This window comes from Eptatretus burgeri, chromosome 3 (genome assembly GCF_056783735.1).
Source record: "Eptatretus burgeri isolate ZD-2024b chromosome 3, Ebu_testis_v1, whole genome shotgun sequence".
NCBI classification, from domain to species: domain Eukaryota; kingdom Metazoa; phylum Chordata; class Myxini; order Myxiniformes; family Myxinidae; genus Eptatretus; species Eptatretus burgeri.
The window spans coordinates 115,078,418-115,093,748 of NC_140963.1; the positions used below are offsets into that span (position 1 = coordinate 115,078,418).

Here is a 15,331-nt window from a genome sequence, read left to right on the forward strand (position 1 = left end):
TAAACTTGGCTTCCTGTCTGTCGGAATTAGTTGGTCGACGTCAAAGGACTGGGCTTTTGGGAGAGACCCGAGTGCTTCCCCTCATGGTGAGCCCCGAATCCTGGGCCGTAAAAAAAAAAAATCAAATATATATATATATATATATATATATATATATATATATATATATATATATATATATATATATATATATATATATATATATATATATATATATATATATATATATATATATATATATATAGTAGTAGTGTATGTTTGTTTTTCCTCTTGTAACTCGAGAAATACGCATCCCAGAGCAAAACTAAAGGCATATTCGGAACCAGCACGTCTCAGAGGTACCACAGCACACCTTAGACGTTTAAAAAAAGGAAAAAAAATTGTAGATATTTATTTTTTGGCCGTTTCTATTTTTCTGCCGCAACTGATTGATTTTCCGCGTCGTGCCTTTTTCTTGTTCCTAAACCTGATCAAAATATCACAAAGACAGACCAGTGGACGTTTACAAAGTTTCTGATCAAAATTTGACTTTCTGATTTTAGATGCCCCAAAAAATGAAGAGGTCCATTGGTCCCAAGGCAGCTGCAGCGAAGCGAAAACACACTAAGAGACAACAGGAGACTGAAGAGGAGCGAGATGCTAGGCTCAATGAACAGGCACAGCGGCAACACCAGCAGTAAAAAAATGAGACTGAAGAGGAGCGATCAACCAGGCTCAATGAACAGGCTCATCGGCAACAACAGCGGCGAGCAAATGAGACTGAGGAAGAGTGATGCAAGACTTGAGGAAATGCGTCACCCCACTGCAGAAGGACGATCACTGGCCCGGACACAAGAGCACAATAATGCCAACAAGGTGGCATTCACGTATGACCCGGCTGACCCAACAATTTGTGCAGACATCAGCCGAATGGACTAAGTCTGCACCCACTGCTCTGCTTACAAGTTCAAGGGAGAGACCAAGGGTGTGTGCTGCAGTGATGGCAAGGTTGTCCTTGAGCCCTCTCCTGCCCTTCCTCCCTTGCTGAAGGAACTTCTCTCAGGCGAAGGTCTCCTCAGAAAGCACTTCCTTGACAACATTCGGACGTATAATGGGTGCTTTGTGATGACAAGCTTCGGGCACAAGGAAGCTGAAGTCCAGGGCTGGAACCCGAGCTTCCGGATCCAAGGTCAAGTGTTCCACTGCATTGGCAGCTTCCTCCAACCTGTTGAGGGCCAGCCAAAGTTCCGATAGGTCTACTTCTTGGACTCACGCCAAGGAGCTGGCTGCCAGGAACCACCGCAGCCTCAAACCACACATCCTTGAGATGCTCACAAAGTGGTTTCATGAGAATAACCATCTGGTCCATGAGCTCAAGACTGCAAGAGATGTACTTGCAGAAGGAGGCAACTCTGAAGAGCGCCAGATAATCATCAGAGAGAACAAGTGACCGCAAGGAGAGCACACATACCGCTACAACGCCCAGTCTGCACCAGAAGTCGCCATCCTAATGGACAATGAGCCAACAAAACCCAGAGACATTGTCTTCAGACTTCGCGATGGGGCATCAGTGAGCTGCATACATCTTATGATGCACTCCCGCATCCCATAGTGTTCCCATATGGAACAGATGGCTCCAGCATCCATCTGGTGGCCAGGACTGCTACTGGACAGGATGGACGAAAACTCACACAGCTGCAGTACTACAGCTATCACATCATGGTGAGAGAGGGCAACCACATCCTGCAGATGTGACGACTCTTTCAGCAGTTTCTGGTCGATGTCTACTGCAAGATCGAGACAGCGCGACTGGGCTTTATCCGCCAGGAGCAAAAGAACTTGCTTGCTGATGACTACGCCAACATCCGTGACAGCCTCAGGAGCACTGGTGACAAATGCTGACAATGACAAAGAAATGTGATATATATATTAAGCACCACAATTTACTCCTTTCTTATTCCCAATTTTTTTTTCCCCGGGCAACTCCTGTACTCCAGTTCATGTATGTATGTGTGTGTGTGTATATATATGTATGTATATATATATATATGTATGTATATATATATATATGTATGTATATATATATATATATATGTATGTATGTATGTATGTATATATATATATATATATATATGTATATATATATATATGTATATATACATATACATATACATATATACATATACATATATATATATATATATATATATATATATGTATATATATATGTATGTATATATATATATATATATATATATATATATATATATATATATATATATATATATATATATATATATATATATATATATATATATATATGCATATATGTATGTATATATATATATATGCATATATGTATGTATATATATATATGCATATATGTATGTATATATATATATATATGCATATATGTATGTATATATATATATATATATATATGCATATATGTATATATATATATATATATATATATATATATATATATATATATATATATATATATTCGCAAACTGATATCCATGGGGGATACATTCCTGAATGAAAAATGCCGCGAATGTCGGGTTATTGTTTCATCGGGAAAAAGGCAGATATGTTCCCATGGTTCGTGATTCATAAAGGAAAATCAAAAATCTGTGGAAAAACCGCAAACGTAGAAGCAGCTCAAGAAACTGCGAATATGCCCACGAAAAACTGCGAATGTTGAAGCAAGTCAGAAAAACCGTGAATACAGAGAAGCACAGGGCCGTGAATAATGATTGCGAGTAAAAAGTATCCGCAATATATTTTATTGAAATAATATAACTGAAATTAATCATGTACAAGAGCATCATTTTTCCACATAGTCTCCCTCCTTTTCAACACACTTTGTCTGTCGGTTCGCAAGCTTCTGCATACCCTCATACGCAAAAATGGTTTTGGCTGAGTGGCAAAGCACAATGCACCTCTTCTTTCACTTGTTGGTCACTGGCAAAGTGGCGACCTCTTAGAGCGTCTTTGAGTGCACCAAACAGATGGAAATACGAAAGGGCCAGGTCACGACTGTTCGGAGGATGCTCCAATACCTTAAAGTTCAATTGCTGGCGGGGGGGGGGGGGTCCGCAGTATGGGCGGCAGTGTGTGGATGGGCATTGTCATGCAACGCAACACCTTTTGTCAGTAGCCCTTGGCGTTTCCATCTCATAGCTGGTTTCAACTGGCCCCAGATTATTTCACAATCAATAACGGACACCGTTTACAGTTGTGCCCCTCTCTTGATTGTGTCCTAAATTTGGGCCATTTAGACAAGTGTGAACACCACTTTTCCAGCCGATGGTTGACATTTGAACTTCATTTTGATAGGTGATGTCGGCTATTTCCGCTCCATGCTTCCGGCGTTTGCTCTCTGGCTCGTAATAGTGGATCCACTTCTCGTGTCCAGTGTCAGTGCCTCTCAATAAAGCATTCCCTTCACGATGAAAGCATTTCAAAAGGCTTTGGCAGATTGTCACACTGTTGAGATTGGTCTGTTCTGTGAGTTATTTTGGAACCCATTTTGCAGAAACTTTCTGAAAGCCAAGTCATTTGTTGATGATTTTGTATTAACAACCATGACGGATGTTCAGATGTTGTGCCAGTTCATCAATAGTCGACCTTCGGTTATCCAGAATCATGATGTGGACTTGTTCAATGTTTTCTTCTGGATTGTGGACGTGGATGGGGATCCAGATAATTATTCATCATCAGTGACACTTGTGTGACCGTTTTTGAACATGGTAATCCAATCATATACACACTCTGCTGCGGTAAAGCACTGTTCCCATATTGTTCTGAAAGTCTAAGATGGATTTCTGCCCCTGGTACACCTTCAGCTCATTAAAATCGCATCGCTGCACGCTGCTCTTCTTCGGAGCAAACGGACAGCTGACCGGTCATGTTAACTCCATCACAACGACACAACGACTGACTGCTCAAGGTTGAAACTGCTTCACAATGACGCAGACAGTTCATGCTTGAACCTGCAAGTAGAATAAACAATGTAATAATCAACACAACACAGTTTAAAAAAAATAATAATAATTGCAGATACTTCTCAACTCACCTTCGTAGAAGCAGGTCAGAAAAAACGTGAATACATGAAGCACAGAGTCACGAATGTAGAAACAGGTCACATTTTATGAACCACGAATATGGAACAGTATTAATAATTAAATATGACCTGTTGTCGTGTCAGTAAAAATCCAGCTCACTTGTCAATGACCGTAAAGTCTATGAAATTAGCACCCAGCCCAACCGAGTATACACATGATGCCTGTCAATACCATTATTCAAAGAAAGATCTAGGGCTAATTTTACCTGATAGTTTATTGTGATCGTCCCTACCTTGTTTACATACTTTTTGGAAAACCATCCCAACATCCTTTTACATTTTTTTTTTTTGTTCATAAAATGCGACCTGATTCTACATTCATGAATACGCGGGGTCTGTGGGATCTGCGAATACGCAGGGTCCGCTAATAGAGGACCCGCAAATTTCGGGGTCCGACAGTATATATGAAACCTCATAAATTGGTGAAGCAACAAGGCACAGATTGCAAAACACATTCTGCATCATGAATTTTAATCTGTTGACAGTTTGTCTTGCTGCTCTTTCCTGAAATAAATTATTTTACCATCCCGATGGAATCATTCAATCTGACCTTTGCTGTTGAAGAGCCTGTTTTCTCAAGGACAACTACCACGCTCAGGTAGCAGTTTTTGATTACTTTGTGTTGAGAGGCAAATTGAGTGTTTTGCAGTGACTTATAGCTTCTGTCTTGTGTAAACATATTCAAAACAAACTTTTAGCAATTGCAATGTGTGTTTTCTCATTAATTGTACTCCAGTAGAAGACTTGCTTCCCTCCCTTGTGCTTTGGAATATATATATATATATATATATATATATATATATATATATATATATATATATATATATATATATATATATATATATATATATATATATATATATATATATATATATATATATATATATATATATATATTGTTACGGCTGTGGAAATTCGCAAACCACCATTCAGGGCCCGTAGGTGAGATATCTCTAAGTACATGTGTAGTTAGCCCAAACCAGTTGTATAGAGGGAATTTATGTGATTCATCCGAGCTGCGATCCTTTGAGTTAGGCGTTTTTCCGTTCTATCTTTATTTTGAACCAACCACGTCTCTACCGCCATCACACAACAACCACCTTAACCACCACACCAGCCCTTGTCACCAACTACAACCACGCTCCAACCCTCAGACAACAACAACAACGCCAACAGCCACGACCTTTACCTTCACAACTCGCTCCCACATCATCGCATCACCGCCATTCCGAAACGGCACCATAACCATCAAACCACCACCGAAAACCCCCCACCACCCTCACCTCTCTCCTTCTACGGCCATTCCCGCACCACCTGTGAACACTGAGCGTCGGGCTGTCTCGGGCCCGTTCGGCGATTGGTGCCGACGCGCCGAGCCGCGAGCGCAAATAGCGGCCTTTCCGGGGGGAAAATTTGGATCAAGAACGCTACACGCCCACTTTTCCTCCGTCCAATTAGCAAGCGCGGGGCGGCTTGGCCCCTCCTCCAGGCGCGTCTGTGTGAAATCGATATATGCAAATTCTAGGATCAGGGGAGGTTCACGCCCCCGGTTCCTCCGACCAATGGGCGAGCGTGGCTTCACCCCGAGGTCATCCTGATCCGAATATTTGCATATTAGCTGCTCCTGCCAGCCTATAAGAAGGCGAGCGCAATGCGAATGCAGTCAGTCGAGTTGGGTTCTGGAGTCGGCTGAGAAGAGTTGCGGGAAGAGGCAAAGCAGCTTGGGTCCGAGGCGAGAAGGACGGCGGTCGGCGACGAGGTCGCGGTGTGGGATCGCTCGTCACGGGACCCAAGCCAGTCAGCCATTCTCCTCCCCCAGGGCATCAACAATTCCCGCTTCCCCCGCGCTGAGATAGTGCAAAAAGGGGGCCCCGTTCCCACCCCACTCCAAACGTCGTGCCAACAAAACCCGCCAAGGAGCACGGAGTCGGGGCACAGCCGCGCGGCCACATTTGCGGCTCGTCCGCCAACGCGTCACGAGGACACGGGTAGGACCCCCCCGGTCTCGCGGGCCTGGCCGCTCCTCCAGGTCACGCGCAGATTTGGCCTGCAGGCCTGTCTGCCCCCTTGTCTATGAGGGTGGCTTCTTTCCTTTGCTTTTGAGTAAATGTGTGTTGGCGCCGTCTGCGAAGTAGAACTGCATAAGTGTTGCCGTGTGTGCGCGTAGTCGGTATTAACTCTGCGTCGTTGTTGCTTTTGTTTTGGTTGCTATATGTGCATTTTGACTGTATGGCTGTATATACGTGCTTTCCGTGTGCCGGGAAATAAATGTGCATTGTGTGAACTGTTTTCCCGTTTCGCTTCATATTTTCTTTATTGACCCTCCATCCCGCTTCACGTAAAGCGTTCGTCGTGGGTGCAAAATGCCCGGTAAATAATCTGAACCGTCGAGGTCGACGATAACACCGCTCGCTTATCCCGATAGTACGGAACGGGCCGCCCAAGCGGCTCGTGTCCGGAGTCGACCTGCGGCGAGGTACGATCGCCCGGTTTACCATCCGCATGGGTACTTAGGTAGGTCGAGTTTGGCGAACAACCCTATCCTACGCGGGTGGCCGATTGGCACGATTGTGGTGCGGTCAAAAGGCCCACCCGTGACTGGCTCCGGGTGATAGTTCCCGGAGGGTCACGACTGAATTGTCCGTCCAGTGGGTGACGCGGTCGCGATTCGAGTGACGTGGCCGTCCGCACGTCGGCGGGCGCGAATTCGCAACAATATATGTATATGTATGTATATATATATATATATATATATATATATATATATATATATATATATATATATATATATATATATATATATATATATATATCAACAGTTAACTGCAGTAACTTTGTGATTGCTTTATTACATTTGAGAATATGCTGTTCAGCCTCACCATAGGTTTGATGGTGGTGTAGTCTTGAGGAAACTGGTATAGCATCTGAGGGGTGAGGATTCAAATCGAGCTGAAGGCAACAGTATTAATAATTAAATATGACCTATTGTCGTGTCAGTAAAAATCCAGCTCACTTGTCAATGACCATCAAGTCGATTAAATTAGCACTGAGCCCAGCCGAGTATACAAGTGATGCCTGGCCATACCATCGTTTAAAGAAAGATGTAGGGATGGTTTCACCTGATAGTTTATTATGATCATCCCTACCTTGTTTACATACTTTTTGGCATACCACCCCAACATTCTTTTACATTAAAAAAAAAACAATGTTTTTTATTACTTGTTTCTGTGCATTAAAAAAAAAATGTATTTACATCCTGGAGAATGTTATTTTGATTGCACTATGAAATATCTTGTCGATTACATGTGAAAACACTGCATTAAATCGGAGTACGATGATATAATGGCAGCCATAATATTCCACCATTAACCACACCCATGTTGGTGTAATTGACCATGGGCCCACCCCCACCAGGCTGATTGACAAGCGTGGTCCCACCTGACCCTCTTGGCCCTTCATTGCCCGAAGCGTGGGTATAAACGATGAAGCTTTGCTTACTTTGTGTTATCCTTTCAAGTTGTGAAAATTTTTAGTCGTCGTGGACCTTCCGACTAAAATGCAGAACATTCGTGTTTAAACCAAGTGCTGAGCTGACGTCAATCTTTAGCTATCGTGTGTAGCCTGTGGCTTCTGGATGTATCATTTTCTGGGGGTGCGGTTGTGCAGCACCCTCTATTACCAGTACACTGGTACTCATTTCACCGACCTCGGAAGGATGACCGGCTGAATCTCTACCACCACCGAGTGTTAATTCAATGGCTGACGGGCACTCAAACTCAAGACCCTAAGATCTTATGCCAGCCACCTTAACCATAAAGCCAACACCATGCTTCAAATTAATCTTGAGTTAGGCTGTCTGAAAAGAATAAGAACAATTGCAAACGAACTGTTTTGGGTTTGTCATTTTTCTCGCTCAGAGATACTGTCCAAGCCCCATGTACAGGGAGGGAACAAAAAAAAATGGAAACACCAATGTAAAGTCACATAATATGGCGTTGGACCACCAAATTTGGCCAGTACGGCCTGTATGCGCCGTGGGATAGTCCACCAGCATCTAATTCTACAGGAGGGATGCGGCACTATTCTTTCACAAGAAAGTGAATCAACTCACACCTGTTTGATGGAGGTGGAAAACGCTGTCTCAGGCGTCATTCCAGAATATCCCATAAATGCTCGATTGGGTTCACATCTGGTGACTGAGAAAGCCATGACATATGGATAACGTCAGTCTCATGCTCATATTTATATACATGACCCTAAGCATATTGGGATATTATTTGCTTTATTAACACATGGGCTACACCTGTATGGAAGGTGTTGCTTGATCTCCCTCATTTATCCAGGTCTATCCATTTGTTTTGTCCACTCCCTGTACATTTGCTTGTATATGCAATGTATTCCGTGGTGCTATTCTAAAAAGAGTAAGCCTAAGGCTGCTGTCATGGTTACACCCATGCCCCCTCCCCCAAAGCATGGATGTCTGTCTTTGTGTTATCCTAATGAAGAGGTGGGATGTTACTTAACCAGCCTGGATAATGCTTTTATCACATGCGCAACTCGAGAGTTATTAGAACACATTACCCAACGCAGTCTTGAGAAAAAAGGACACGGGAAAGGTTTTTCAAACTCTTGCTTTGCATTTCCGAGCACAATGTATAGTTCCGAAAAGCCACCATTTTGTTTGAATCAATATTCCTCAACGCTGAGAGCTCGAGCAGCACATTTTATTGGTCAAGATGTTGTAAAATGGTCGAACATTTTGTCTAAGGACTGCGAAACTGGAGGTTTTTGGAAGTGACAAGGCGATTTGGGTTCTACAGTGTTCAAGTACAGTGGGTTAGGTTCCTTGAGAGATTTACGCAACAGCAATTTCACGCAATAGGGTGCATAATTCAATGTGTTAATGAGGATATATGTGGATTGGATAAAAGTCTCCCCATCTTCTCCATTAAAGTCCTCCTAGATTTCATTAATTATGTAGCACATATGGGAGCCTTGGCCTGACTGGATGCTTCAAAAAAAATTTATTTGTTCTTCACAATCATCCTTGCAGATGACTCCCTGAAACCAAATTCACACCCAACAGCGGTGGCACCAACACCTGACTCCATCCGTCTTGACACTTTCAATTTCGGCTCCTGACTGATGCTTTTTCTTGACAATTTCGGCATAATTCCCAAAGTTTTTGGCACAATTCCCAATATGGTGGTGCACAATGCAGGAAGACAATCACGTGCACGCTGATTGGTTGAGAGGAGAAGCACTCAGAGATTCGCTCTGATTGGCTGCTGCCAGCGATGTCAACACGAGCAATCATGTTTGTGGCCGACACGGTGCGTTTAAACTTGTAACTTTTGTCTCGCTTGATATATTTAAAACTATGTATTTAGGTCATGAAAAAGTGAATATTTAAGTTGCGCTAAAGCTAATACACACAAAAGAGGGGGTCTGGCAATGTGGGGTATCACTGTATATAATTCAATTAAATTAAATTAAAGGTTTTTAAGGTTTTCGAAAAAAACAAAACTTTTTTTCGTAGGTTTATCGCCGTTGATGGAGTCTTTTACATCACCTTATTTAACGCGTTACAATTGTTCTTCCCACTTATTGTTTGTATCCTTTATGACGTCTCAAAACACGATAAGTTTCCTATTTGGAATGATTTTCAATTTTGTTTGACTGCCAGATAGGCAGACAGACTGATTCAAAAAAAAGAAAGAGACCTTACTCCTTTCTGCGCATGCACAATTGAGACGAGACGCCGTACAATTTGCCAAATTCAGAGCCAAAGTACTGCTTAATTACAGGTTCGTGTTCCAATTGATGTTCTGTTTCGTGTTCTGCAGTGTTCAAAATAAAAAAAAAATTTAATTGAAATTAAGTCATTACTCGATCAAAGACTGACGTCTGCAGACAGAAAGACAGATCGACAGACAAGGTGAACCAATTGCTTAACCGTGCTTTTCAATTTCCTCGCAGGGTAATTTACTTAAAGTATTCATTTTCTTTCATTCCTTTTCATACCCTCGTAACGAAACAACATCGATGAATTTAATTACACTCTCATTTCTATATTTGTCTGTGCATTCCAAATGAAGCTCCTTTTCAGTTTTTTTTTTTTTTTTTGTGTACACTTGTCGAGGCTCGTATGAGAGCTAACACAGAACGCACAACAAGGGGAGCAGGAAACGAGAGGGGCGGGAGAGGGAAGTAAAAAACAGTGAGGAACAGAGACAGGAGGAGATCTGCGGAAGGGAGAGGGATGGGGTGGAGTACACAGGGTAAACAAGATGGACACTACAAGGACTTTCAGGAAGGAAAGCAGGGAATTTGAAGGAGGTGGGTTTGGGGTGGATCAGCGGGGGTAGTAAAGATCGTGGTTTTGGATGGGGAAAGACAAGAGATGGTGGTGAACTGCTGTTTTTTAAGAACTGGAGGGAATAGTGGGATTGAAGAGAGTGTGAGAGTTTGTTCCAAAGGTGGGGGAAAAGAGGAATGAAACTGAAGGTGAGCAGTGATTCTTGATTGTTGTTTTTAGCAGAACATGTTTTTAGGATACATCGGCTGATGCCGTCTGGACTGGTTGCAGAGTCTGAGTCGAGGTTTCACAGCAAGCTCTCCACCTTGTCAGGAAAATAGGACACAGAGTCCAGGAACAGCTCGGTGCGACTGGGTAAGGTGAGTACAGAAAGCGATGGGTTTGGGACTCAATATTTAGAAGTGAACATGGAGTTTAGGCATTCAGCCTTTTCACGTGCAGTGTCAGTTGTGCATCCATTTGAGGTAAGGGAGGTGATGGAGAGGGAACAAACACCAGAAACAGATTTGACGAGATGCCACCAGGATTTGTAAGTGGGAGACAGGTTTGAGAGTTCAGACTTGAGATTAGAAAGATGTTGTTTTCTGGCTCTCCTGAGGTACACACAAACACTTTGTCTGAGGTTTTTAGAAGGAACTGAGATTGCCTTCAGTTGGATTAGCATTCCATGTGGTGAAGGCAAGTTGTTTCAGGACAACTACCTCGCCACAAGCCTCAGTGTATCATGGGCGGAGAGGATGGGGAGAACAACTGAAGATGAGAGGGGATAAATCTGTGCATGAGATAGAGCAAGTTAGTGAGAAAGAATTCCCAGGACGAGTTGATGTCAGAGGAAATAGAGATGGGAGGCTAGTCTCGAAGTTTGATGGCTGCTTGAAGACCCTGCCAGTCAGCCTGAATGAAATTCCAGACTCGACGGCAATGAACCGATTGGAGCAGAGGAAGAACAGCAGATATTTTCAGGGAAATTTGTCAAAATCAGATCCAGAAGAGATGGAGTACCATTGGTTGAGATCCTGGTAGGGAAGTTGACAGATTGTATCAGTCCCAGTGAGTCACAGAAGTCTTTTGCTGAAGTGGCATGGCAGGTGAGAGTGGTATCTACACCCAGGCAACTGGCATGATGACAATTGAAGTCACCACATGTGAGGAAGTTGGGATGAGAGGATAGAAGTTGGTCCATGTTTTTGGAGAGCAAGATGTAAATGGAGTCGTCACCGTTTGGTGGATGGTACAACACTCATACAAACATGAGGTGGTAGTGGAGGGTTAGCCAGAGCCAGAGGTATTCCTGGGGGTGTGAGGGAGTGAGTGCAGTGCATGGAGAGTGAGGAATTGAGTCTTTGATGAAGAGCGCAACTCCTCCACCAGGACAAAGCTCAGGTCTGTCATACTTGAGGAGGGAGTAACCAGGGAGATGTACGAGGGAGTCAGAGACGTCTTGAAGGAGGAAAGTTTCTGTGAAGTCGATTATGTCTGGTTTTTCAGTGGCAGCCTGTATGAAAAGATGTCAGGTTTGAGCGAAGGTCCCGGATGTCTGAGGTCCACACTGTTAAGGAGGAGGAAGGGAATGAGGTTTTGGGTGCAGGTGAAGGGAGGTGGAGGATTGGACGAGAGAGGAGGGGGGGGGGAGCTAAGGAGAGTTGGTGAAAGAGTGTGGGAGATTGCAGAATTGCTCGGGGAGAGAGCTGAATGAGGAGAAAAGTCTCGGTGGTGATGGTTTGATGTACACTGGGGAGGAAAGAGAGAGGGGCAGAGGGCAATTGAAGATTGGAGGAGGTAGAGTGATGAGATGGAAGAGAGAGGGTGGGAGAAGGAGGCAGCTTTGTGGATATGAGAGGGGGGGACTTTAATAAGGGGGAGTGAGGGGGAAGATTGGAGGGAGAAGGGTGAGAGGGGAATGTTGAGGGAGATGGGTGAAGGAGGAATTTTTGAGAAAGGTGAGAGGGAAGCTTGGAGGGGCAAGAGTGTGAAGGTTATTTTGAGAGGGAGGGGAGACGAAGAGAACAGGTATGGCCAAGGTGCAGGAGGGCGATGGTAGAGGTGGTGGGAGAGGAAGGATGACACTTGGTGGAGGTAAAGTGAAGAAGGGACCGGGCAGCCTGAGGTACAAGATTTTTGAGGGGTTGGGAAGAGGAGGAGGTGTTCTGAGAAGAAGGAAGGAGCATGTTTATGGTGATGAGTGTACTGATTGAGAGTGTGAGACATCTGTTCTGTTAGAATGGAGCCCACAGATGTTGGAACACCACACACTTTGGGACAACAGAGGACGAGCCGATACTGAAGCAGAAGACAGTTAAAGAGTTGCCAAGAGCGGAGGTATGATGAGGGACAAGATGGGAGGGGTAAGGAGAGGGAATAACAGGTGAGGGGTTAGGAGGAGGTAGATTTAAGGACGTGGGGTGAATTGGCATTGAAGTTGGAAGAAAAGGACGATTGATGGAAACACGAACTTACATTGCAAATTGGGATTTAAAATTCTAAAAATCAGAGATGCGATTAAAAACATTACGTCAGTGACGCAATCAAGGCGAATTAAGAGAATGGAGAAAAGAAACGTCGTAACAATTGGACTTTTTCGACACGGGATGAAGGAAAGGTCAAATTGAAAACAGCCTTTTGAAAAAGAAGCAGAAGAGTCGTGAACTATGATGCAACACCGAGAACTACAGGTGTGAAAGAGGAAGTTGTAACATTTTTAGAGACCGGTTTTTTTCTTGTTTCGTTTTTGATAAAGATTACGTAGGATGAGGAAAAGGAAAGGTTGACGAGAAATCGTGAAGGTGTTTGGTGCATGTGGGTCCGCAAACTCAGAAGGAAACTGGAAACCTCAAGGAAACCCGACATGAAAAGACGTCGAAAACTCAACAATTAGCGCAAGTTTTAACACAAGACTGAACGAGAAGCACACAGTAAGCACAGAGATAACTAAATTCCAGTGAAAACGCAACAAAAACGACCGGGAAACTTATCTTTGAGAAAGTCGGCAGAGACCCTGAAGAGGCACCACCACCATCGATCAAGAGATATTCACAATCAACCATGAAGTTTCTTTTCGATGAAGTTTCTCATCGGTGTCACGTACTCTTATTCGTGGTGGGTGTCTCTCTTGATGCTATTCGGAGAAGTCCTGTTTTTAGCTTTGTCAATTTTCAGAAGGGAAATGTTTTCATTCATTTCTAATGACCCCCTGGCTTGTTGGCACCGAAAGTTCAGAGAAAGTATATTTTTAAAAATCTCCCTCCAAATTATTTGTCAGGGTGGTTTAAGAAACAATTAAGCAGTGATGTGCTGTGATACATTCAGAGTAAATTATTGGCCCTTTTCCGCTGATAAAGATGTTCTTTTATTTTCACTCTCAATGCCATTATCTTGTGGTGGCAATTGTAATAATTGTGTGTGACACCATTAACGTTTTCTTTTGGGCTAAAATGATATTTCGGCTTCAGTTTTTTTTTTTTACCTGTGTGCTGAGCCTGGGAACCATTCCCCCATATATATATATATATAACTTTAAACTGTATTATGATCTACCATCTGTCATGACATCTAAATTGTTCATAATATGTGCTCCACTCTGCTTTACCACGACGACTGCTAATTCGAATACAGTTGCTTTTTTATGTTGTGCGAAATTTGCCAAGTTTCGCTCGTTCAGTTAAATTGCTGGCGATATGTAATGTTGCATTCAATTGTATGTTTTTTCGCAATGCCAAAAGATTTTCTCGTACGTCGTTACTTAGCTCCTTTGCACAGTACTTACTGATTTGCACAAAAAGAGATATGCTCATTCTTGCCTTGATTTTGTTTATCCCTGCGGGGTGTCTGTCGGCCAGGTCGTTGTCAGAGCGAAAATGTTCCTTATCAGAATCGGAGCCACAACCAGAATCACAGCTCAGCAGAAAGACAGTGGAACAGTCCATCTCATCAGCCGGTGGCTGGTTACCAAGTGAGAACCAGCGATTGGTCTTTTCCCACAGTCTTAAGTTAGTTTGTATTTTCTCCTTCCCCCTACTCATTACAAAGGGTATGTAATGAGTACATGAATTGGGGCTTGTGGGTCAAGATGTTCACCATGTTTGTGAATGTTATAAAATATATCGATAGGCCGATGACATTTCTCGAGGTTTGTGATTTTTATTCGTCGTTTAAAGATTTCATTTTAGTTTTTATTTATTTATTTGCACTCAGGTATTGTGGCACATTTGTTTTTGTGATCTGGAAAACATTTATTGCTTTCTTTTTTTTTAATTTCTTTCCTCTCCATTCATCGTGGTTATTGTTGTGGTCCATGTGCTTCACTTGGCTGCGGGTTTGCATCAGTTTTTTGCAGGTGTGCAGTCGTGCCGCTGATCTAGTGCCAGGATGTCGGCAATAGCTTGCCTACTCTTACTGAAGGACACTGTGTGATTTATTAATTTTTTTCACACCTACTAATTAATGCTGATGGGAGACCCAGTTTAATGTCCATCGGAGGGACGGCACACACACTGATTAATCACCCTGTTTGCGAAACACCAGGATGACAGTTTATGGCTGGGCTGATATATAAACCTCGGCGAGACAAAAGGGGTGTTAAACTTTACCCAAATACTAAGTTTTAGTTTGCATTCAAAAACTTCCTTGGAATTCCTCAAGTATGCATGCAAAGTTTTGGGCCACTAGTTTTCATGGTTTTGGAGTTATGGAGGAGATGTGTGCGCGTGCACGCACACACGCACACACACACACACACACACACACACACACACACACACACACACACACACACACACACACACACACACCACCCCTTGCCCCTCCCCCGATAAACCTGACCTAATTCTTATGCGAACTGGAAAAAAAATTGTAAGCAATGCTTTGACTTGATTCATATTTGTGATTTGTGAATATGATTAATCCTG

The 15,331-nt window shown here is 43.1% G+C and overlaps 1 protein-coding gene across 4 annotated transcripts in view; it reads left to right on the forward strand.

Moving 5' to 3' along the window:
- Positions 1–15,331, forward strand: part of LOC147030784 (uncharacterized) — a 206,197-nt gene that overhangs the window by 103,952 nt on the left and 86,914 nt on the right. For all 4 annotated transcript variants that reach the window (XM_085875196.1, XM_085875193.1, XM_085875197.1 and 1 more), the window contains one exon: positions 14,264–14,376. In XM_085875196.1, coding sequence (XP_085731322.1) covers positions 14,264–14,376 — 113 coding nt within the window. The remainder of the gene's footprint in view (positions 1–14,263; positions 14,377–15,331) is intronic.